Source organism: Delphinus delphis, chromosome 15, assembly GCF_949987515.2.
Source record: "Delphinus delphis chromosome 15, mDelDel1.2, whole genome shotgun sequence".
In the NCBI taxonomy this organism is placed as follows: domain Eukaryota; kingdom Metazoa; phylum Chordata; class Mammalia; order Artiodactyla; family Delphinidae; genus Delphinus; species Delphinus delphis.
Genome location: NC_082697.1, coordinates 74,256,049 through 74,282,812, shown reverse-complemented (window position 1 = coordinate 74,282,812; position 26,764 = coordinate 74,256,049). Strand labels below are relative to the sequence as shown.

Here is a 26,764-nt window from a genome sequence, read left to right as displayed (position 1 = left end):
TTGGAAAGCAGCCAGAGAGAAATGATGCATTACCTACAGTGGGAAAACAATTCAAACACAACAGATTGCTCCTCTGAAATCACGGCGACCAGAAGGAAGTGGTATAACGTATTTCAAGTTCTGAGAAAGAAAAAACAAAAAACAAAAAACTATCATCTGCAGTATATAACTGACAAAATTATCCTTTAGGAATGAGGGGAAATCAAAACATTCTCAGATGAAGAAAAGCTAAAAGAATTGGTCATTATCAAATTTATCCTTAAAAACTGCCTAAAGGAAGTTCTTCAGACTGAAAAAGAAATGATGAAATAAAGAATCTTGGAGACTCAAGAAGGAAGATGGAATAACAGAAAGAATAAAAATATTCTGGGTTCATACGATAGAATATTCTTTTCCTCATGAGTTTTATAAATAATATCTAATGATTGGGACAAAAATTATAATACCATCTGACACTCAAGGCAATGATATTTAAAAGTGGGAAGGCAAAAGAACCTAAATGCAAGTGCTGTTTTCACACTCCACTCAAAGAGGCAAAATGTTGATACAAGTAGATTGTGAGGACACATATGTATACTGTAATATCCAAAGCAACCACTACGAAAACTATACAAAGAGATACATTTAAAAATACTATAACTAGGGGCTTCCCTGGTGGCGCAGTGGTTGAGAGTCCGCCTGCCGATGCAGCGGACACGGGTTCGTGCCCCGGTCTGGGAAGATCCTACATGCCGCGGAGCGGCTGGACCCGTGGGCCATGGCTGCTGGGCCTGTGCGTCCGGGGCCTGTGCTCCGCAACGGGAGAGGCCACAACAGTGAGAGGCCTGTGTACCACAAAAAAAAAAAAAAAAAAAAAAGACTATAACTAAATCAAGATGGGATTCTTAAAAATGTTCAAGTAACCTGCAGGAAGATAAGACAAGAAAAACAAGAACCAAGAGAAAACAAATAATAAAAGGGCAGACTGACACACTTCAAAAATTAAATAGAAATAGTCAAATTACATCAATCAAAAAACAGGCTGACAGAATAGATAAAAAACACAGCTCAATTGTATGCTGTTTACAAGAAACTTACTACAAATTCAACAACACAGGTAGGATAGAAAAAGGTATACCATACAAATATTAATTTTAAGAAGCAGGAGTGGCTATGTTAATATCCAGTAGAGTAGACTTAAGAGCAAGCAAAGTACTAGAGGCAAAGAGGACATTACATAATAATAGTAAAAGGATCAGTCCACCAAAAGGATCAGTAAGAGTACATACGATCTTAAATGTGGACCCACCAAAAAGCAGAGACTCAAAATACATGAAGCCTGTACCTGCCCCCTTCTCACTGCCCAGCTGCTCCCACCCTAGTGTAAGCCATCAGCATGTCTCTCCTACTTTTGAAATAACTTCCTGAGTTCCCAGCCCCATTCTTCCCCCCTATATTCCTTTCACACAGCAGTAGTGATGTTTTTTGCATGTAAATTAAAATATACCACTCCATTGCTTAACATACTCCAAGTAGTACTGCTTCTACATAAAATCACAACCAAACTCCTTGTCTTGATGGGACCTGAGACACAGCGTTCTCCCCTAAGGGTCAATTCACTATTAATAGCAACAAACCCCTCAATTTAAGAATCTGGGAACATAGCTGTCCAAAAGAAAGACTACATTTCCCAACATGCCTTGCTGCTGGGTGTGGCAACATAACCAACTTCTGGTCAAACGCGTGACTAACTTCTGGCCAAGGGGACATAAGTAGAAGTGCTGGGTGCAACTTCTTCAAAGACTTGTGCTCCCTTCCCCTTCCTTGGCTTTCTGATGGGTGGAGCGCAGATGTGGACGTAAACCACATGGATAGGGCAACACTCTAGGATTTCAGAACAATGAACCAGATGGCAGCAGAGAACTTGGTGAGAGTGATTTATATCTGCTTCTATTCTGTTTGTACCACTGTTAGATTGCTCTCAGTCACATTCTGCTGAATCTAGATCCCAAAGCAGAGCTCATGGTGTCCCACAAGAGCTGATCTCTACCCCAGCATCTCCAACCTCATCTCCAACCACTTGCCCACCAAGCTGGAGTCAAGCTTCTCCCTCCTCAGGGCCCTAGAATTTGCTGTTCCCTCCCGGTGGTGAGCACTTCCCCCACAGCTTGCACAGCTGGACCTTCCTCACGATTTAGGGGTAAGTTCAAACATCACCTCCTCAGAGCAGTCTTCTCTTCACACTCTGTTTAAAGCTGTGTAGTACCTACCCTGACTGCCCTCGATTATATCATCCTATTTTATGTACTTCAAAGAACTTAATATTATCTGAGTTTATCTTATTTATTATTATCTATTGCTTTAATGTCTATCTCTCCCCTACCCTCTACACTAGAATATAAATTCCATGAGAACAAGAGACTTGTCTCTTGTTCACCGCTGTATCCACGCTGGCCCATAGAGGCTTTCAATAACACACACACACACACACACACACACACAGAGAGAAAATGACAGAAATAGAATTGAGATAGACCTTACTACTATCAATCTAAGACAGATTGAATAGATATAAACTAGGACATTCAAGATTTTAATTATTACTGGAAAGGGGTCATATATCAATAGTTCTATTTCCTACAAACTGTGAAAGCAGTGTATTCAGTTGTCATGTTTCATTTGCAGAAACTGAACACATACTGAGATGCAGTAAATGAACACAGTAGATAGCATGAAGAAGCGATGGCATAAGTGATCTTCTATGACTACAGTGCAATAAAATGATAAACTAATAACAAATGTTTAAACATAGTATGAAGTAATATTATCCCAAATAAATATTGAGTGAAGAAAGATATTAATTATAATTACAGACCATAGAGTAAATGGTAGACACTACAGATCAAAATCTCAGGATGGTGATAAAGCTACACTAAGAGGAAAATTCACATCTAAATTCTTTCATGAATAAAAAAGACAAAACTAGGTGAAATAGTTATTTAATGCAGAAGTTTATAAATAATAACAAGAAGAAAACAGGAAAAAGGAAGTGAAGATCAAAGTTGAAAATACTAGAACAGGAACCAGGAAAAAAAAAAAAAAGAATTGTTAATTAAGTTGAACAGTACATTTTTTCCAAAAAATCAGTAAAATAGACAAATTTCTGGCAAATCAGATGAATGAAAAATGAGAACAACAAAAATTACAATTAAGAGAGGCTATAACGATGGTAAAATAGTACTTGCAAAGAAAATTTTAAACAATACTATGTACAAGCAAATGCTAATAAATTAAGTAATTTTGAGAAATTGGAAACTTCCTGAAGATAATATAAAATTTCAAAGTAGAGTAACGAATAATTAAAACTTATCATTAAGAAATACCTCAAAAAAAAAAAAATCCCCAAACCAAAACCGAAAACCCTACCACTAGATCAAGGTAGTTTTATGAACTAACCTGCTCAAATTTAAGGTCATAAATAAATTCCATACTGTAGAATTTATTGTACATCAGCAAAAAAGAAAGTCGACAAATTAATTTTATCATGCTAGAATAACTATGTTTCAAAACCTGACAACGACACTTACAGTTTTGTGCAAACTACAGGCTCCTTTTATTTATGAATACAGATGAAAAAACTCAAAATTGATGGCAAATCAAAGTTTTAAATTACACTAGAAATTTAAATTATATTAAGAAAATGACCTGCCATAACAGCAAATGTAAATCCTAGGAATGTACATTAGGGATTTAGTCATCATTAAATCATATCGGTAAGTGAAAACAAGAATAATCACATGATCCTCTTATTAGAGATTAAAAGGACATTTGGTAAAAGCTATCATATATTCACAATTTAAAAAACTATTGGTAAGTAAGATGTCAATTTCCTAATATCACATTTCACCCTTCTTGTGTATTATTAATAAACAGGTTTCAGTCAATACAAATGGAACTAAGACAGACACTGCCAGAAAGGAGGAAACAAAATCACTGCAATTTGTGGACAAAGTCCCAGCAGACATAGAGAACCTGAGAAAATCTCTAATTCTGTAATGAGAATTTGCTAATTCTCTCATGAGTGAACTCAGTCAGGAAGCAAGATAAAAGCCAGAATCCCCAAAACTGCTTTCCACTATACTGGCAGAAAGTGGTTGGAAACATGCAATGAAAAAATCCTATTTGCAATAGTAAAAATAGAAAAAAAAAATAGACAGTGGTACTGCCACAAGCAAGCATGGGGTCTACAGCTCAGTGTGTAGCCGAGTGAGGGCCAGGAGCTTGGACCAGATGGAAGAGTTACTGTGGTCACTTCTCCCTGCCACCCTGGTGCATCTGTGAACCTCAAAACTCGGTCCTGTGGCATCAAGATCATTGGAGCCATGGTCAGAAGGTGTGTCTAGCAAATACTGTATGATATCACTTATGTGTAGAATCTAAATTCGTCAAACTCACAGAAGCAGGCAGTGGTATGGTGGTTGCCAGGGGCTGGGAATAGAGGTGGAGAGGTGATGGTCAAAGGGTACAAAGTTTCAGTTGTAAAAAATAAACAGAAACCTCAATTAAATAGAGTTGGGAGACCAGAAGGGGGAGCTCTCATGCCCTGTGATGATAGCAGAGCCCAAGAAGACTCATTTCCTGGCAAGAAAAGCCCTGGACCCTTTGTTTACTATAGCCCTCCCAACTTCCTTTTCCTCTCTATAAAAGTGTCTCCTTCCCTGGCCACGGGGGGGTTTGCACGTGGCTCACCATGGTTGCAGACCCTGAATTACAATTCTCTACTGATCCTCATCCCCAATAAACCCACCTTTGCTGGAGAAATATCTGGCAGTCTGTTTATTTCAGGTCAACGTAAGAAAAGTTCTGGAGATCCATTATATGGCGTAGTGCCTAGAGCTAACAATATTGTATACTTAAAATTTGCTGAGAGGGTAGATCTTATGTTGAGTGTTCTTACCACACACAAATAACAACAACAATAAAAATAAGGTAAGAGAAATCTTCAGGGGGAAATGGATATGTTTATGGCCTTGATGGTAGTGATGGTTTCACAGGTGTATAGTTATCCCCAAACCTTTGAGTTGTGTACATTAAATATGTACAGCTTTTATATGTCAATCATAACTCAAGAAAATGGTTTTTTAAAAAAAGTGCCACCAGGACACCATCCCTGAAACACAGGAGACCCTTGTCCCCTTCAGAAGCCTGCCTTTGGGTGCCGCTTGTGGGTTTTAGAGGATTCATCTGCCTGACCGCAACAGGTCCCCACCGGCTTCACGCCTGTCTTGTTCCTTTCTCTGCTCCCTCTGAACTTGAATGCAAGCTTCTACCGTTGATAGAATCAGTCCCCATTTAGGTACCTTTTAATGAAAATTTATGCTTTTCTGAGGTCTACAGTATACACATATTACATATAAACCCTGTGTGTTAGATCCTGAAGGATAAGTAGATTGAATAAAAGAAAATAACTTTACATAAAACTTGGGAAGATTTCACTGGACATAAGCATTAAGTTACTGGTGCCAGGACTTGCCTGATAATATGAGCTTTTCCCTCTTTTTGGCTGAGGTAACTTGTCAGCTCAACCCAGCCACAGACTCATCATGAAATTATTTAGAAATAATATTTAAAATTACTTTCAATTTATTTTTCTGATTATGAAATCAATTCAGACATTCTTCTAAAGGGTAAGTTTTCGGCATACTAAATGGATATAAGGTAACTGGTACAGCGGGGGGCTGCAGCCGGCCTCGGGCACCCTGTGGCTTCTACAAGGGGCCACCTAGCTGCTTTGGGTGGTGGCTGCCTCTCAGAGGCTTCAGCCTGAACTCCTTTCCTCCCGGCAGCTGGCGGTTGCCATCTTGACTAGATGCTTGTGTATCTCATGTAAAGTTTGTGCTTTAGTTACCATAACAGTGGGCAAGCGTATTAGAAAAATCCAATCACTTTTTTTTGCCACTGAAAACAGTTGTTTTACAATGTGATTTTGTTAATGTGAGATTTCGTTAACTTTGCTGAATAATAACAGAATAGATCCTATGGCCACATTGCAGAAATTTTGGAAAATACATACAAGGACAAAGAAAATTTACATTCACCTTTATTCCAATCCATAATAATTAGTAGCATCAGAATTATTACATTTTCCCACTGGACAGCGACATGTGAAAGAATGAAATTAGAACACTTCCTAACACCACACACAAAAATAAACTCAAAATGGACTAAAGACCTAAAAGGCCAAACACTATAAAACTCTTAGAGGAAAACATAGGTAGAACACTCTATGACATAAATCACAGCAAGATCCTTTTTGATCCACCTCCTAGAGAAATGGAAATAAAAACAAAAATAAACAAATGGGACCTAATGAAACTTAAAAGCTTTTGCACAGCAAAGGAAACCATAAACAAGACGAAAAGACGACCCTCAGAATGGGAGAAAATATTTGCAAACAAAGCAACTGACAAAGGATTAATCTACAAAATATACAAGCAGCTCATGCAGCTCAATATCAATAAAACAAACAACCCAATCCAAAAATGGGCAGAAGACCTAAATAGACATTTCTCCAAAGAAGATATACAGACTGCCAACAAACACATGAAAGGATGCTCAACATCACTAATCATTAGAGAAATGCAAATCAAAACTACAATGAGATATCATCTCACACTGGTCAGAATGGCCATCATCAAAAAATCTACAAACAACAAATGCTGGAGAGGGTGCGGAGAAAAGGGAACCCTCTTGCACTGTTGGTGGGAATGTAAATCGATCCAGCCACAATGGAGAACAGTATGGAGGTTCCTTAAAAAGCTAAAAATAGAACTACCATATGACCCAGCAATCCCACTACTGGGCATATACCCTGAGAAAACCATAATTCAAATATAGTCATGTACCACAGTGTTCATTGCAGCACTATTTACAGTAGCCAGGAGATGGAAGTAACCTAAGTGTCCACTGACAGATGAATGGATAAAGAAGATGTGGCACATATATACAATGGAATATTACTTACCCATAAAAAGAAATGAAATTGAGTTATTTGTAGTGAGGTGGATGGACTTAGAGTCTGTCATACAGAGTGAAGTAAGTCAGAAAGAGAAAAACAAATACCATATGCTAACACATATATATGGAATCTAGAAAAAAAAGTTATGAAGGACGTAGGGGCAGGACAGGAATAAAGACGCAGACATAGAGAATGGAACTGAGGACATGGGGAGAGGGAAGGGTAAGCTGGGATAAAGTGAGAGAGTGGCTTTGAGGTATATACACTACCAAATGTAAAATAGCTAGTGGGAAGCAGCTGCATAGCACAGGGAGATCAGCTCGGTGCTTTGTGTCCACCTAGAGAGGTGGGATAGGGAGGGTGGGAGGGAGACGTAAGAGGGAGGGGATATGGGGATATATGTATACGTATAGCTGATTCACTTTGTTATACAGCAGAAACTAATACAACAATGTAAAGCAATTATACTCCAATAAAGATGTTAAAAAGAAAAGAATTATTACATTTTCCCCAGTTTTTGTCTCTGCATGAATATACATGGATATATAATAGATGTAGAACAGCAATGTAATTATACTATAAATTAAATCTGTAGACTGTAAAGTGAAAATATTATTTTAAATAATTGTACAATATTCCATCTTTGTAAGTGCATTTTTCTACATCTCTGACTAATTTCATATGCAGAGTCTTAGATGTAGAATTATTTTTAATTATAGGGTTTCACATTGGAAAAGTTGTAGCTAAGTATCACCAAATAGTTTTCAGAATAGTTTTACCATGTACATTTCTACCATTAGTATATGAGTTTGCCCATTTTATCTTACTCTTGACAGTACTATTATCATATGTTTTATTCTTTTCCAACCTGATAGGTGAAAACTGTTATCCAATTACTATTTTAGTTTATATTCCTTAGATTTCTAGTGAGGTTGAAAATTGTTTTAATATGTTTGCTTAAAGTATCAATTGTCTGTTATTCCTTATCCCGTTTTTCTATTGTCATATCTAGAGGTTTTCATATTTTTTAGAAATGCTCTTCACATATACCTTAGCCTATTAATTGCTGTATTTTTCCTATTACTTTTTGAAATATCCTTTCAACTTAATAGTTTAACAGTTTTTATTTATGATTCTTCCATTGCTTTAATGCTTAGAAAGGCATTTCCTGCTTAGAAAATTAGTTATATGTTGACATGTAATTCCTCCATCTTTTAAAAACAGTTGAAACATATACTGTTATATAGACTAAAGACCAATGACGTTTATGAATATGGATAAATGAAAGAAAAACCCAAATTACCAAGGTCCGAGTAGTAAGCCTGACCAGATGCCTGCCCCGTAGGCCAGGATCACTGAAATCTCAGCGGCTCTCAGACTTGAGGGAGCATCAGAGTCACCTGGAGGGCGTATTGAACTCCCGGAAGCCGGCCCCACTCTGGAGTTTCCGGTTCAGTGTTACTTGGGTGGGGTCCAGGAATTTGCATTTCTAACGAGTCCCAGGTGATGCTGATGCGGCTGGTTCAGGAACCACACCTTGAGACCCACTTTGAGACACTAATGTTTTCCACGCTCCATATTTCACAAGCAGTAAAATCGCTTTGGGGATTCAAATGTTCGCTGTCAGTCTAACAGGCCTTGTGATGCACATGACTGCTGAAAGCTATTTAGCTCCCGTGAGATGATTAAGAACAGCAAACTCTGACAGAGTGGCACGTTGACAAAATACTGGGGGGAGGACCATCCTGTTGGTGCCAGATTGGATGTGAGGAGAGACTCAGCCTGCTAGGGTGCAAATTATCCTTCAAAGAACAAAAGTCAAAGTCCTGGAATTTTCTAGGTCTGGGCCTCGTGCAACAAATACCTTATATGAATGAATATGATTTCTTCTGTGTCACTTGCTTTCCCTGCAAATTTTATCCACAGTCGACCTCATGGGACAGGTAATCTACAGTTTCACAGATGAAAACACTGTAGGTATTTAATAAATATTTGACTAGCTGGGGACTATATTTTCTTCCCTTTAATTTTCTTTTTCTGATTATAGAACTAATGCATGCCTCTTGTCAAGCTTTTGAAAAATACAGGATGTGATCACTCATCATCCTATCACATGAAACAACACTGTCAATGTTTTGATATATTTCTTTCCAGTTCTTTTATGCATAACAGATTTGGGATCATACTGTACCTGGAGCTTTGTGTAATGTTCCTTTCCTGTGTTGTGAACATGGAATGTCAAGTACTCTGAACTGAGTCAAGAATTTTACAGATTTTTTTTTGATATGGACCATTTTTTAAAAGTCTTTATTGAATCTGTTACAATATTGCTTCTGTTTTATGTTTTGGTTTTTTGGCCCTGAGGCATGTGGGATCTTAGCTCCCCAACCAGGGATCGAACCTGCACCCCCTGCATTGGAAGGTGAAATCTTAACTACTGGACCGCCAGGGAAGTCCCGGGTCAAGAATTTGAAACCGAGCTCCCTGTCCATCTCAGCCATGGGGAACCAGCGCATGAAATGTCCCGAGCTAAAGCCTGGGACCTGGGCTGGGGAGGATGGGCCTCTGGATCAGAGCATGGAACAGAGATCAAGAGCCTAGGACCAAACCAGAAGTGGAAACCCGAAAAGACATGAGGCCAGAGTAAGAATATGGGATGGAGGGACAGCGGCCAAGCATGGAGAGGTACCTGGGGAGCAGCTGCAGGTATTGTATTTCCCCAGCTGTGTCTTCTCCCACCAGTGGGGGAGGAATGGACAGCTGGAAAGGATGCGGAGCAGGCCTGTGGGTGAAGTTGGGGTGGCAAGCAGGCCTGATCTAGACCAAGTCTGGGCACGGGTGCCCCAGGCACTTTTACGTTAGGATAACTTTCAGTGTCTTGGACGTTGCACATAGCTGTGAGATAAACTAGCTATGATAACGACCTGCTTGCATATGGGCAAGCGAAGGGTACTCTGCAGCACAAAGACCAGGCAGCCCTGTGAGTTTCTTAGTTCTCGCTCTCCAGCCCCAGATCCATTCCCACACAACCAGCACCACCCAGTGAACAGATTCATTTGCATAAATATTAATGTTTCATTTCTTAAGTCAGAAACTCTGAGTCAAGTCTTAATGAATGAAGTTGGATTGTGAATAAGATAAAAATGTGAGTCAAGAAGCCGACACCAGGCTTCCCTGGTGGCGCAGTGGTTGAGAGTCTGCCCGCCAAATGCAGCGGACACGGGTTCGAGTCCTGGTCCGGGAGGATCCCACATGCCGCGCAGCAACTGGGCCCGTGAGCCACAACTACTGAGCCTGCGCGTCTGGAGCCTGTGCTCCGCAGCAAGAGAGGCCGTGACAATGAGAGGCCCGCATGCTGCGATGAAGAGTGGCCCCCGCTTGCCACAACTAGAGAAAGCCTTCGCACAGAAACGAAGACCCAACACAGGCAAAAATAAATAAATATAAATAAATTAAAAAAAAAAAAAGAAGAAGCCGACACCACTGGCTCCTCTCCTAGCTAAGGGCAGGACTCATCTCTCTCTCTTTCTTCAGAGGGAGAAGAGTTTAATGGAAGTGTTGGCTGGACCTAGGATAGATCAGTAGTGCTGCATGATCTCCCGTGATGCTTGTCATTTCCTTTGCCATTGTGCGCTGTCTGCAAGCTCACGGCGGAACCCAGCTAGCACAGCGCTGGAGGTCAAGGAGGAGAAAAGATGAAGGGCTGCTGTGGGGACTCAGGTGAAGCTGAGATGCAGATGCTCCTTCCACCCGGGAGCAATTGTTGCGTTAAAGACACATTCTTGGGCACAAGTGGCCTCATGGTGTGTGGTGCGAGTGACTGGCGGAACAAAGTGACTTTGAGGACCCTGCTCCTCTGCGATTGCAATGGACCTGAAGCAATGAGCATGAAAGCCCTCCCCGCCCATCCTGAGCCTGGCCCCCTCAGCCCCTCCCTCCCCTCCTCTCTACCATTAACATACACCAAGTCCTAAGGCTGATTCCAAAAATAATTTCACAAGCCCTGCTCAACTACATCACAGCAGTAACTGCCAACACACAGGACTTTGATGAGTGAAGGGAAAGAAGACGATAAGAATTTCACAAGTTATCATTTGCTACGTAAGAGAGAGGTTCTGAACTGGCTACCAAGAAATCTGTGAGCCTCACACCCAGCGGACAGAGTATCCTGGGAGGATCGAGACTCTGAGTCGTAGCCCTCAGACCAGCCTCTTTGGAAAGGAGGCTGCATAGCCAATTACATTCGCCCCTCGCTGATACCAATTTCTCACAAAGAGCCGGAGGCTCACAGCTTTCGGGATGAGCACCAACCGATCAACAGCTGCTTTTGCAGAATCCCGTTTGATTTTATTTGACCCTTGGCACCGTAGGCTAGCATGCCAGTAAGGAGCGAGCACTGAGAGCTAATTATTTAATTAGCAAGGTGAGCCTAGGGCCTGGTGGGATCACTTCTCGGAACACAGAGAACGGCCATGGTCACAGTTTTCCTCTCAGGTAGGAAGAAACCAAAGCCTAGGGAAAATGAAAGGCTGTGGCAGCAATGTCGGGTCAGAAGTTGAAGTCCAATTACAGAATCATCCCCCTTTGTGGTAGCCAGTCTCCAAGGTGGTCCCCAATGACCCCTGCCTCCCGGTAATCGCTGGGAGGTAGTCCTCTCCCCACTGAATGGGGATGACCTGTGTAACCAATAGGATATTGCAGAAACGATGGAGTTTGACTTCCAGTGCTAGGTAGTAAAAGACATGACAGCTTCTGCCTTGTACTCTCTTGGATCATTTATTTTTCTGGAAGCCAGCTGCCATGTCACGAGGACACTCAGGCAGCACCACGGAGAGGTCCGTGTGGCAAGGACCTGAGGCCTCCTGCCGACAGCCAGCATCACCTTGCCAGCCACGTGAGCGAGCACCTGAGAGCACATTCTCCAGCCCCAGTCAAGCCTTCAGATGATCACAGCCCCAGCCAGCATTTTGACTGCAACCTCATCAGAGACCCTGAACCAGAACCACCCAGCTAAGCTGCTATTGAATTCCTGGCCCACAGAAACAGTGAGATTAGTACATACTTACTGTTTTGTGTCACTAGCTTTTGGTATAATATATTATGCAGCAGTAGATCACTAATATGGCCTTCCAAGTGTACCATCATGTCTGTTTCCACAGGAAACTGATTTTTGTCCCTCACAGGAAGCCTTGTCAGTGTCTCAAATGGATGGTCTTCTCCTTTCTAGAATATCAGGAACTCCTGATATCAAAATCTCCTGCCTGGAAATTTGGAGGCAGAAAGCTGCCTTTCTGCTGCTCCTCTTCTAGACCATCTTCAACCACAGCGGCAAAGTAAACACTCACGTGTACACAGATGCATGTGCACACATACACCTGTGCACACACAGAGCTTTCTTTCAAACCTGAAAAATCACTCGAGTGCTGGCAATATGAGCTTTTCTTCCAGGAAGGACCAGATGCTCTGGACGCTCTGAGTACAGTTTTCTCACACTGTCACTGAATGGGCAGACGGGGGGGGGGGGGGGGGCAGGCAGCAGAGGAGACTGACTATCAAGAATGGGTTGACGGTCTTTCTCCTTTGCTAGTCGTCAAAGTCTGAGCTGGGGGAGCACCAGCAGGAGAGGAAGTCACAGCCACCAGTCCACACGGTCCCACATTCGTTTAGCTATTTCAGAATTGCATTTTCCCCTTTTATTCTCTTTTTCCCATCCCATTTATCACCCTGGGTGAGGGGGAGGGTCTTTGGTAAGGCAAAAGCACAGAGACTTCATGAGCATAGTAGCATGTCCCAGTTATGCAAGAGGCAATCGATATATTAGAAAAGAAATATTTCCTCGTGCAGATGCTCTACTGGGAAGAATCCGGCAGATGTGAGGCCTCCGCTTAAGATATAATTAAGTACCTGCAGCTCCTTCCCCTTCAGGATCGGGGCCAGGAAGAATGCTTAGAGCCTGAAAGGGCTTGCAGCATCCTTCTAGGCTAGAGTGGGCCCTGAAGACAGAGGCAAAGGGTAGAAAGCATTCAGAAAGCGCAGGGAAGAAGAGAAACCGAGAAGAGAAGCAACTCCCAGATGTGCAAACAGAGTACATCTGTATGGGCTGCAAGATGCCAGGTGGGAAATAATGTTTCTCCGTCCTGTTAACTATAGGCTCACATTTTTTTTTTTTCCTGCATTGTGCGCATGCGGGATTTTAGTTCCCTGACCAGGTATCGAACCCGTGCCCCCTGTATTGGAAGCACGCAGTCTTAACCACTGGATCCCCAGGGAAGTCCCCCTATGTGCTCACGTTTGATTTTGGCCAGTGGAGTCCACCCGTCTATCTTTCCACATCGAAAGGTTACCTGAGCGCTGAAATATTCTGATCACGTGGCAAGTAGGGTCACGGAGGTCCTTCTCTAGGGAGAGTCAGGGCTGATCATAACCACAGGGAGATGATGTTCTCCTGATGGGTATCAGCAGTGTGGAGGTCAGACGCCATGTCTCACTCTCCCCTGCCCTGGATATCCTCCAGGACAAGGTCCTGTCTCTCTGGTCATCTTCAGGTATATGACTTCCCTCGTTGAGCTCATCCTTGACTATAATTTCACCCACTAGCTCTGATGAATCCCAAATCCAGGTTCCCAGCCCTGGCCTCTCACCCATGATCCATCCTTGATTTCACCTGTGCACAGACTTTCCTTGGTGACTGACGCTCAACGTGTCCAATTTAGAATTCAACTCCACAAAGACGTCTTTTCTCCATGATCGTATTCCTGGCAGTAGTAGCCAGTTGGGAAGCTTGGAGTCAGTCATCTCAAGCCTTCTCTCCTCAGGCTCTAAATCCACTCTGCCAGTGGATCCTGAGCTCTTTCCCTTTCAACTGTATCTTCCTCACGGTCAATGACTTTCCTGTGCTCATTGCCTCCACCTTTTTTCAAACTCTCATTGTGACAGGCTGGGGATGCTCTCTTTTCTTTCTTTTCTCACTTAATCCCCCACCTATTTCAAGGTTTGAACCAAGTGCCCCCATTTCCTGAAGCCTTATCTGACCTCTCAAGACCACATGTGTCTCCTTTCTTGAACTTCTATTCATTTTATTTAAAAAAAAGTTATTGAGGGTCTGCTGAGTACATGGGCTAACTGCTGAGGGTACCACAACAATGAAGTCCCTGGCTGCAAGGAGATTACAGTCTAGTAACCATCAAGCCAATTAATTACTCTTTGTTTTCTCTCTTAGTTGTGTTTCCCCAACCAAATTCTTAAACAGCCAGGACTGTGTCTTAAGCATCTTTTGTAAAACCCATAGTAACTGTTAGACTACAGGGCCAGTAACAAGTTCTTACTAAGTACTTGTTGGTTATATGCAAGATGGGTAGCAGAATAAGACTAGAGATACACGTCAACTGCAATCCTTATCTAGAGATACAGAGAAGTATCTTTGGTTAAGGAAAAAAACACATCAAGAAATTAAAGAAACCACACCGTGTTTGAATGGTATTTTACATGTTTAAACAGTAATTCAATTTAACTTGACAAATTAACTCAGTTTTTTTTTCTTTTTTTTGGCTACGCTGCGCAGCATGCGTGATCCCACTTCCCTGACCAGGGATTGAACCCGCGCCCCCTGCAGTGGAAGCACGGAGTCCCAACCACTGGACCGCCAGGGGAGTCCCTAATTTTTTAAAATAATTATTGATGAGTCATTCCCCAAATTCCATAGTCACAAAATAATAGTCACATTTTAAGACTCAAGAACTAATATAGAGAAATGATTTATAGCACAATTAATCATTTGAAGGTATTATGTGGAATTTCCTAAGAGATTTTACAAGATAGAAATAGAAGCAAATCGAGAAGCATCAAATGCAAATTTTTAGATAAAACCCTTCTGTCCTATTAAGAGTACTGCTAGGATCCAAACACACAAGGCAGCCATGCCATCCTCCCATCAAGGATCTGCTGGAACCAGGGACAGAGTGGGCTCAGGTAATACCAATATGTCCTTTCCAAGTGTCCCCAGGAAAAAGTCTTTTGTGAATCAGAAGTGGAGGAATCTCATTTCTCCAAAATGTAAAACTAGTTTTGATATGAGGGAAAATAGGGAGATATTTCACTCTTCCGAGCCTTAAATGAGTGTAGTTTTGATTCTTTGTTCAGGGGGCCTAGTACGGATCTCAACTTAGATGTCCAGTTCAAGGAACGTATATCACTCAAGCCCAGAAGGGAGCTTCACGCGCTGAACAGAAGCTCAAGAATTCACAGTCAAATGTTAGTCCCAGACACGTGTTTACTGTCAAACTTAATTTTTCAAAGAATTCTTACTCACCTGCCAGAATATGCTATCTATCGTGTTTCCAAGAAAACCATCGCGACCTTCTGAAGACACCAGTTTGGGGCCAAGGATTGTCATGAATTCATCAAAATCCACCTGACCATCCCCTGGAAGGAGAAGATATAAATACGAGTTGAAAAGTAGCTGAAATTGACCTACTGTACCCAATGAAATAAACATCTCCATGCTTTTCTCCACGGCATGACCTCAGTCAATGAAGAGCTGAAACCATTTCTGAAAATTGGGCTTCATTCTTAAAATACCAAAAGAAATACAAGAAATTCGCAACTGTGAGTACCTCTGATACCTCATATTCCTAATCATTTGCCAGTATTTGTGTCTAAATGCCCAACCAACACCTCCCGCTTAAATGGCCATGGCTTCACACCTGCTGTACCTGGACCCCAAATTGCCCAGCTGTACAGGAGAGAAATCACATCTTCATCCCTATCTCTTCCTTCATCCTTGCCAATCACACATAAATTTAGTCATCAAGTCTTGCTGATTTCACTTCTTAAATACCTGTGGCTGCTCTACCTTTTTTGTTAATCCAATTGCTAGTCCATTTCCAAAAAGACTGTGGTGGGAAAATGCTTCCAAGAATGAATGTTCCTAGTTATAATTACAATGTTACTAGTAAAATGGCTTTTGCCCTCATACTCTCACCTCCACACTCTCTTCCTGACAGTTCAGTTTACTTCCCCAAAGCATATGTGACCGTGCTTTTTTCCCCAAAGCATATCTGACCGTGCTTTATACACTTCAAAGGCATCTTTGACCAAAAATAAGGAAACCACCTCGGGATGGTATTCAAGTCCCGCTATTCCTTTTGACACACTTTGCTTCCTACCTCTGCACAAAATGCCATGCTCTTTCAGAGCTCCATGCCTCTGTACATGCTGTTCCCTCCATCAGGGATGCCCTTCCCCATTTGTCTACCTGGTGATCTCTAACTTGTTCTATACAATGGAGCTTAAACATCATGTTCTCTTTTTGTATTTTTCCTGACCCTTCCTCATCTCACTAGACAGAGTTGGGCACTTCCTTCTGTCCCTTCTACTAATTTAGTGTGCATCTATTTAGAACAGATCACCCTATATCTCAGCCACTAATTTGCACACCTATCTCCCACGTGGACTGTGAGCTCTGCAAGGCCAGGGACCCAGCCTGAAACTTCTTTATATCTGACACCATGGTGGGCGCTCCGTATGCACTTAGAGAATGAATGACGTCTCTTGCTTGTTTGTTTTTCCTTTGCTCAGTTCAACATGCATTGGCTCTTTCATACTAGAGCTGACACTGACCAAAGGTGAACTTGAGCCAAATTAGACAAAATTAGACCTTCAGGGTATTGTCTGAGCCTCAGTGACGCATCAGTGTGGCACTCTGCACCCTTAGGATGGCTCAGGAGGGTGTGTCCACCAACAGTTCACCACATCTTGGCCCCAGGCAGGGAGGACAGTCCAGGTGTCTGCATACATGTTTGCCAAAGTGCAGACACATCAGTCCACTCCTGGAGTGCAATCGCCTTCCAAGAACCTTCATTGGAAACCTATTTCCAAAAGTCAAGCAGACGTCATGATCAAGACGTCAATAATTCAGAACAGACAGTCCAGGAACAGATCCCAGTGTAGATAAAACTTCCCAGAGGACAGGGGAAGCATGACAAGTCAGTAGGATGGACTACTGAGAAGAAATTGATGTATCTCTCACCTGTCAGCAAGATGAAAGGATCCAAAATTTCCCCTTGGCTGGTCATAAGATGGCTAATTCAAGCGACAATGAGTTAGCATCTTGCCTTTCAAATGAGCAAATACTTATAAAAAAGAATACTGCTCAGTGCTGGCAGAGATGCAGATGAGAGATGGACTCTCTGACGCGTCTCTGGGTATATTCACCCAGATATTGACGAGCAGTGTTCAAGATGCTGTAACATTCTGGTTCTTTTGTACCTAACAACTTCACCTTTAAAGAAAAAGACAAAGCAAGGAAATGATCTTAAATGCAGACCAAGATGTTTGCCCAAAGATAAGTCATCCAGTATTTGTGAAAGCGGAAAGGTGGCAGCTGGAGGAAGGTGAGAATGGCCCAGTCTTGCTGGCATTCATACTGAGCGAGAACCATGAGGCTCGGACAACCGCGCTTGTTATATACATGAGCTAACGCCCAGCTCACCCCAAGCCACTCCCACTAGTCAAAGCTGGTTCTGGATGGCCAGAAAGTCTCAGGCCAGAGGGTGCATTCTCAAGAGAGAGAGCATCACCTTCCGTGAGACGGAAAGTGATTCTTAGGGGACCAAAAATAACTTAGATATTATGGTTTGTGGCCCTCCTAACGTCACAGTGTATAAACAGATATTCATACAGTATATCTGTCCAATTATAATAAAATGCCATGGGGTTAGGGCAACTAGGGAAGCAAGTTTCTTAAAAGGCACCTGAGTGGGGGAGTGGCAGAACAAGAAGGAGGAACAGGACAAGAGGAAGAGGAAGAGGACGAAGAGGAAGTAGTTCAAGAAACACTGGACTAGATAATGTCCCAGGTACTACGGCTCTCCTTCCGGGGCCCTCTCTCTGGGATGTTGGTCTATTAGCAGTGGGCGTCATCCCAAGTGTCTGTCACCCAGGTGAGGTCCAACAGTTCATAAAAGGTCAGAAGCTCGAGGGTGTGCGGAGATGGAAACAACCTAAGTGTCCATCATCAGATGAATGGATAAAGAAGATGTGGCACATATATACAATGGAATATTACTCAGCCATAAAAAGAAACGAAATTGAGCTATTTGTAATGAGGTGGATAGACCTAGAGTCTGTCATACAGAGTGAATAAGTCAGAAAGAGAAAAACAAATACCATATGCTAACACATATATATGGAATCTAAGAAAAAAAAATGTCATGAAGAACCTAGGGGTAAGACAGGAATAAAGACACAGACCTACTGGAGAATGGACTTGAGGACACAGGGAGGGGGAAGGGTAAGCTGGGACGAAGTGAGAGAGTGGCATGGACATATATACACTACCAAATGTAAGGTAGATAGCTAGTGGGAAGCAGCCGCATAGCACAGGGAGATCAGCTCGGTGCTTTGTGACCACCTAGAGGGGTGGGATAGGGAGGGTGGGAGGGAGGGAGACAAGAGGGAAGAGATATGGAACATATGTATATGTATAACTGATTCACTTGGTTATAAAGCAGAAACTAGCACACCACTGTAAAGCAATTATACTCCAATAAAGGTGCAAAAATAAAAAAAGAGACCTCACGAGACCTTAACAAAAATATGTCCACCAGCTGGGCCACACCAGCTCCCGCCCATAGTGCCATAGGCACCACTGTTCCCTGGGAGTCGAATGGGATGGGGTTGGGGGTCCACAGGACTTAGCAAAACACCTGCTTCTCAGCATGAGGCTGTCTTTAAACAATCTACCTTCCAGGTAGGAGGAGAGAGACCACCTACCTCTCCAAAACCTCCCCCGCCACCCCTGATGATGGGAGAGCAGCACGTGGAACTGGCGCATTTCAAGGGTCCACACGGAACTCTGGTCAAAGTCATCAGGGAGCGTTCACGGACGGTGCCCTTGGCTCTGAACAGCAAACCCAAAGCTCACGAGCGGAAATGACGCTTCAAACTACATCCTGGCCGCAGTGAAGGGAGCAGCTTATTCTCTACTCAGAGCCTTGGCCAGAGGGGAAGTGCTCGGGTTGGGGGGCAGTGCTCAGGACCCCATGGCAGTGCCAGCTGTAGCGCTGGTGCACGGGTGGCTTGGTAGAGCCTTTCTGCTACTTGGAGGAGGGGTCTGGCTCACAGGAGGGTCTGCTTCTAGCTGTTAAGCAGATGACATTTGGAACTTCAGGTCTGTTATTGGTCAAAATGTGATTCTACCCCAACCCCGCCCCTCTTTTTTTTTTAAACTATCATTGAGCCAAGGGAGATTCCTGCAGGCCCATAGTTGGAGAAACAATCAGGGTGGGGCCCCCTCACCTATCTCTGTCTCTCTTGGCATCTTCTCAGCCCTGGCTCCTGAGTATGTGTGTACATCGCACATTTTCTGCAGACCTTCAGGACACAAAGACTCCTCCTTTCACATACACAGCTCGACATCAGACCTGCCCGCAGTACAAAGGTTCTATTCAGATTTAGAGTGAGGAAAACCTGTCTTCAGCAGATCCTAGTTTGAAGGACAAATAGGACTGGGTACAGCCCACAAGCTATCAGTGCTGTTCCCAGAAGTCTGGCCCCCATGTCCCCACCCTCTCCCTGCATCCATTCCAGGAGAACTGAGATGAATACAATCTCAGAGACCAGTTTCTCCCTAAGCCCCTTGAACAGAAACCAGCACCAGGCCGAGGCAAGGTCTGGGAAGTCTGATGATGACCTTGACATCTAACATACTGAGCAGTCACCATGCCGTGGCATCATTTAAAGAAATCGCCACACCCTAGTTCATTTAAGGCTGCCAGCGGTCCATTTTACAGATGAGAAAACTGAAGCACAGAGAGGTTCAGTAACTTGCAGAAGCTCACACAGGGGAGCAGAGCTGGGATTCTAAACCCAGCAGTCTGCCTATGCTTTTGCTGTCTCTCAGGAGGCCGGGCGATGTGTGGCTCTGTCAGAACACTGTTCCCCCTGATCCCAGCGTTCCCTGGCTGGGGAGTGCTACGGCTGCCTGGCACACAGAGGCAAACTGAAATCTAAGTTGCTCTCTTGGGTCTCAGGTCAGCTGCTGGAGGTCTTTCTTAAGCATTTAAAAGAATGACAATAAGTAATAGGAAATACTGATTTAACATTTGCGATATGCCGGACACTGAAGTCAAGGCCTTACATATATTATTGTTTGATTCTGTCCCAACACTATGAATAGGTTCCGCCCTTCCACATTTTGCCCTTGAGAAAATCTTGGCAAGAAGAGGTTAAAAGGAGCTAGGTCAAGGCTACGCAGCTAGTAGGCACCAGCAAAGGGATCAGCTTGGAACCCCTGATGCTAACCCCCGCGTCACAAAGCCTCCCTCCGTGTCAGAGGCCCCAGCATAATTCCTGGCCCAGGTTCATATCGCTCTTCAAAGTTGGAGAGTTTAATATGTTTTCCTATCTGGGCCTTTGGGAAGAAATTTAGTAGGAATTTGGGAGGATGGCCTTTAGGGGCATTTAATGCAAATGACCACTGCCTGAAAGCTATTTGTTCCCCAAACTGCCATTCTGCCTGCAGTGAGGCTCTCAGTAATTCTCCTTGGATGGTCAATACTCTGAGGACCCAGGTATCTCACATACAACCCTCCAGGCATCCTCTTCCACCAAAAAGAATTGGTCTGACGAATGAGGCCTGTGCAGGCCTAGCAGCATGACATGAGGCTGGCATTCCGGATTCACAGTCCCCTAAAAACAAAGTGGGTATCTTCCCAGACTCCCCAACCTTTCACAGAATGCAGCGGATTCCGAATGCAAAAATCTTTACTTGGTTAAATTGTTTTACGAATCTTGAACAGGCAAGTGAGTGCAGAGTGAAAGAATGAAATTCACGCCTACGGGGCCTCAGTCCCCATCCACAAGCCCAAATATCATGATCCGCTTAGCAAGACACGCGGGAAGCTAACCTGCCCGGGACTGCGTCTGATTGCTTCCCACTGCTATGGAAGTCAGAGTAATGAACTTGAACGAGGGCAGGAAGCCGAGGGAGGGCCAGGACTGCACAACATTCATTAAGACCAACAGCTGAAACTTTCACCAAGAGCTAAAATAACAGTAAAAATCCCTGCAAAATAAAAGGAAGAAAAGACGCATATACAGAAAAAATGGTGGGCTCAGAAAGGTAATGAGGAGACGGATTAGGAGTAAGAAGAAACGTCTGCCTGAGACTCCGCTCAAATCAACTGACTCAATTCCAGAAGCATGCCTACAAAGGAGCAGAAGAGCGGCCGATGTACGGTGGGGCAAGAAAGAGACGAAGAGACACAGGCTTGCTTCCGGGAGGGCGATGTACAGTGGGGCAAGAAAGAGACGAATAGACACAGACTTACTTCTGGGAGGTTGTAGTCCGAAACCTGGGACAGAATCAAGTGGGAGCTGGGACTTACCTAGAAGCACGGAGCTAGGGCAGCACCAAGCTGGGAGCAAAGGCTCCAATTAGGAAATTCTCAATGGCTCGGCAGTGAGCCCTCAGTGGAGGGAAGGTTCTAATGAGCTGAAAGGGGAGATGAGGTGAGCACCCTGAACAACGTGGGGCCCCCAGGAAGGTTGGAGGGTGGCTGGAACAGCAACCACCCTCCCTTCATGCTGGATCGAGTGTTCCTATGGGAAGAGAACAGGATGAGATAAGCACTGCTGGTCCTCGACGCAGAGTCAGTGGAAAGGGTCCAAGTGGGGAGTAAGAGCATCACCCACCACCAACACCATCCAGTGAAATTCTCTTGCCTAATGCTTCAACCTCTCATAAAGTGTTAGGGACTGAACTATGCCCAGATTCATCTGCTGAAGTCCTAACTCCCCCACCCCCCACCTCCAAGTGTGACTGTATTTGTTGACAAAGACTTGAAGGAGGTAATTAAGGTTAAATGAGGTCATAAGGGTGGGGCCCTAATCCAATAAGACTGGTGTCCTTATAAGGAGTGGAAGAGACACCAGGAGTGCAAGCACGGAGGAAAGACCATGTGAGGACACAGCGAGAGGGTGGCCATCTGCAAGCCAAAGAGTGAGCTCCCACCAGAAACCAATCCTGTCAGGACCTTGATCTTGGATTACCAGCCCCTGGAACTGAGAGGAATAAATTTCTGTTGTTTAAGCCACCCAGGCTGTGCTGTTTTATTACCGCAGCCTGAGCTAACTAACACATCAAGGTAGGGAAGAATAATGGGCTCTTGGGAGACTTGGCACTTTTTGCACTGTTCCTGTGAGTTAGAGCCTAAAATTGAGACTTATGGGACTTCCTTGGTGGTCCAGTGGTTAAGACTTCACGCTCCCAATGCACGGGGCATAGGTTGGATCTCTGGTCGGGGAACTAAGATACCGCGTGCCACATGGCACAGCCAAAAAATAATAAAAAAAATTTTAATAAAAGAAAGTAAAACAGAGACTTAAGGGTGCCATTTTGATATGCTGTTACAGTCTAGGTAAGAGGCAGGAGAAAGGCACTGGAAAGGAAGAGTTTGAGAGGAGAACCAAGCATGAGAGGGGTGCCCTAGATAACAGGGGACACCAAGATTCAGTAAGGGGCTGGCAGTTAGCCTCCAGTAGTGTTGAATGCCACAGGGGATCCAGTAGGATGAAGGCTGAGAAAGGGACATTGTAAGGATGATGACTCGACCTGGGTGAGTGGGGGGGGGCCAAAACCAAGCCTTGTCCCAACAGCAGCACCTGAATTTTTACAGAAAAGGGGCTCAGGAGCAGCGCCTTGGTTGGAAGGGGTCTACAGCTCTTCGGGTGGGATACATATTAGAGGGGTCACACCCTGGATCACCGGGCTCTATATTGGAGGCATCTCACGACCCACCCCCAAGTTCAACAGCTCACTAAGAGATTCCCAGGATTCAGCATATAGTCCTACTCACAGCTATGATTTATTACCATGAAAGATTAGAAAGCACAATTATCAAAGAGAAAAGGTGACTGGGGTGAAGTCTGGAGGAAACCAGGCACAAGTTTCCAGAATTCTCTCCCAGTGGAGTCAAGAGGACATGCTTAATTCCGCCAGCAATGAGCAGTGGCAACATAGGCGAAATCCCGTCCACCAGGACAGCTCATTAGAGTCCCGTTGTCCAAGGTATTTATTGGGGGCTGGTCAGGTAGGCAATCTGTCCCTGGCATGGACTAAAAGTCAAGACTCCCAGGAGGAAAGCAGGTGTTTAAACATAAACATATTGTACGTACAGTTTAGGTACAGTGAGCCACTTGTTTCTTTTAGGAATGACGGGGACGCTCCCCAAATCCAATCTCCCAGACACCAGCAGAGGGCTAACCTTGCAAGCAGGACTTTCAAAGGATAGCCTGTTGTGTTAACTCTTTTCTGAACACACCTCTACCTTCATTCTAAGGTCTTGAGTCATCGAGCCAAGACCACAGAAATCTGGGGAAATCAACATTTACACCTAGAACAGGAATAGATGCAAGGCTTCTCATGGTTCAGAGTCCCTAATAATAGACCTCGCAGTGGCTGGTGACACAAGGGACAGTCTTCCTAGATCCGAGAGCCTTGACTCTGTGCAGCAACCCGGCCTGGCCATTCTTCTGAAAGGACTAGCACAGTCCCTCCAACCTCTGCTCTGCTCACAGAATTTTACATACAGCAAGTCCTCCTAGTTCCTGAAGCGCCCCATCCTCAACCTGTCGGTCAAAGCATCATCAAGGCGCGGACAACCCCAAGCAGTGCACCTGCCTTCAGCATCCCGGGAAGCCCGTTTCCCATGAGAGCTGAACATTAAGCAGAGCTTTGACATCTATTATATAACCCAGAGTAACAGAAAAGATGTTTTTACTTCCACTTTACCTCTGAGTGGGAAATAGCAATTGACCACGGTAGAACGAGAAAGTCGAGCGGTAGTGGTGGTGAAGGGGGGGTTGGTGGAGGCTGGTGGCGCCTCCTAGCACTGCCACTACCCACTCTCACTTCTCCTCCAAAGAGGAGCAGCAGCTAGTCCACAGAGCTGGCTCTCAGGAGGTGTGCAAAGATTGTGCTCACAGCTGGGGCTCACACCCTGGTAGTGTTTCTCATCAATGCTATAGGTTCATCCAAGCCCGGTCTGCTCTGAGTAAGCCCAGCCATCCTGCCTCCTCTCTTATTTTCTACATGGGGATACAGGCCATGAATAAGGGTGAATATAAAGGAGCACTTTATTTCTTATTCCTACTGCTCTCATGCACACATCTCCCTCTGGGATCCGTGTGGAAGAGAAACTGTCAAGACAAGACAGACCATGCATCTTACTAGCACCAAATCCGCCTTCTACTCCAACGGCTGCAAGGTCATTTCTAAACTTCAGAGAACAGTTTTGCCTTAACAGTTTCTGATCTGAAATACATTAGGGAATGAGTTAGGAGAAAATGGATGCTGTGACTACAGAATAACCTCGACTTCAGGATGAAGAAGAACAGATGCTGAGCACCTTTTCATGGACCTGTTGGCCATCTGGATGTCTTCTTTGGAAAAAAAAATCGATTTTGTTCTGTCCATATTTAAATCAGATTGTTCGGGTCTTTTCGGTTAATGAGTTGGCTGATGTTGTTTAAGGGTACAAACTTCCAACTAGTGGAGAAATAAGTCCTGGAGATCTAACACACACTAAGTGATTGTAGCCAACAAAACTGTATTATAGACATTGAACTTGCTAAGAGAATAGATCTTAATTGTTCCCAATATTAGAAGAAAATAATTATGTGACATGATGGAGGTGTTAGCTAACGCTACTCTGATAATCATACTGCAGTATAAATGTATCAAGTAAAAAAAAGAATGAAGATAATTTCTAATGTGTCTTCACTCAACTTTCCGTTAAAGAGTCCAGGCAACTAGAAAAAGACCAAAAAAATCACAGAAGTTCTAAAAGCTGAGGTCACCCATCAACCACTTGAAAAAAACCTGGGGAGATGTTTATCAACCACAGCCTCGGTGAAGCAGATGGAGAAATAAAACTGGTGGTCTGTGCAGGCTGCACTCTTGGAAAGGAGCTGCAGCACCTGCCAAAAAGTGGTAGGAAGAGGCATGAGCCTCATACCCAGTCCCCCTCAAGCTCAGAGACCCAGACTCTGCAAACCTAGAAACCCAGGCAACCAGGTCCCAAGAGTGTGTGCCTGGGCTGCTAGGAAGACTGGCACCTTGTCCTCGTCTCTTGTCATCCCTTTTCTCTCCTTCCCTGGTACCACCCTTTCAACCTCCATTTGTAGCTACAACCCCAGCATATCACAAGAGTAGAAGTTCCAGCACTGGCCAGCATCACGCTGCAGGCTCCAGTCTCCATGCCCTAACCAGGGCAGAGACAGTAGGATCCGAGTGTAATAAGTGTTGGGAGTTATCATTTTTTAATATGATGCTTCTTCTTTTTTTTTTTAGAAGTCACTATGTCCTATTAACTTGACCTCCTAGTAATTCTTTTTTTTTTTTATTAGATGTTGGGGGTAGGAGTTTATTAATTAATTAATTAATTTTTGCTGTGTTGGGTCTTCATTTCTGTGTGAGGGCTTTCTCCAGCTGTGGCAAGTGGGGGCCACTCTTCATTGCGGAGCGTGGGACTCTCACTATCACGGCCTCTCTTGTTGCGGAGCACAGGCTCCAGACGCGCAGGCTCAGTAGCTGTGGCTCACGGGTCTAGTTGCTCTGTGGCATGTGGGATCTTCCCAGACCAGGGCTCGAACCCTTGTCCCCTGCATTAGCAGGCAGATTCTCAACCACTGCGCCACCAGGGAAGCCCAATATGATGCTTCTTGATCATGATTCTTTCACCATAATTCTCAGATTTACAGAAGTGGCAAGTGGAAGCAGAAAAACAAACTCTGTCCAGTATTCTTTTACTGAATACTTACTAGCCACTAGAAACTGCACAAGGTACTGCACACTTCTACCCCATAACTGGATATTCTGAAACTCAAGTGGGAAAAGAACGTGGTCAGTGACACCCACACATGCTGATGGTTGGCCATTGCTGAGACCCAGGTCTCCATGTTAAGAATTGAAAACGAAGGGAAAAAATTGGGATTAGTCCAAAAGAGAAGAGAAACATTATCCTGAACACCCAAAGAAAGATTTACTCTCAAAAGTCACTCACTATTAGAAAGAGAAGAAAGCTTAAGGAACACCTGCTTGTATTCTCACCATGACAGATGAAAACAGCCCTATGCAAACAAGACGTTGTACAGACATATGAGGATGAGGTGAAAGGCAAGAGGCCAAGACATGAATGGAAGGAGGAGGGACCTGGCTTCAGTGAGGAGAAAATGTGAAGACACCAACAATGCTCTAGCAAAGTCAAGGTCTACTTGGGATCCACTGGCAGAAAACCACAACTTCTAAGTCAAGCCAACAGATAGGTACCCAAACCCATTATGTGAGAGCCACTGTGCTAGGTGTGGGGATGCTGCATGAATGTGGAGGACGTCAGCACGGTCATCTAGGAAGTTAGAGTTCAGCTGGGAAGAGAGAAAAACAAGGCATCACGGGTGTGTGTCGACTGTAAAAGGGGAAGTGTTACAAAGGCCAAAAGCAGAGAAATTCGATATGGTCTAGGACAGGAGTCTCCAAGGTGGGGGCAAGGCAAGGGATGCTCAAGAACGCTCACCGTGGTGCCAGGAAAAGCATCACAAGCTCCATACTTACCTTTTCACTTTTGGGTATGTGTTATGAGGTCCAAAATATATTAGTACAGTAGCACCTGCACGTAATATGACAAACAGGGAGGGGAGGGTGCACGAGCTGAGAAGCGCAGAAAAGAGGGGTCACTGTGTACTGGGAAAGCCAAAATCTGCACATGA

The 26,764-nt window shown here is 44.0% G+C and overlaps 1 protein-coding gene across 2 annotated transcripts in view; it reads right to left on the bottom strand.

Moving 5' to 3' along the window:
* CALN1 (calneuron 1) overlaps positions 1 to 26,764 on the bottom strand; it is a 432,488-nt gene that overhangs the window by 151,012 nt on the left and 254,712 nt on the right. For both annotated transcript variants that reach the window (XM_060032204.1, XM_060032203.1), the window contains exon 4: positions 15,306 to 15,418. In XM_060032204.1, the coding sequence (XP_059888187.1) occupies positions 15,306 to 15,418 (113 nt within the window). The remainder of the gene's footprint in view (positions 1 to 15,305; positions 15,419 to 26,764) is intronic.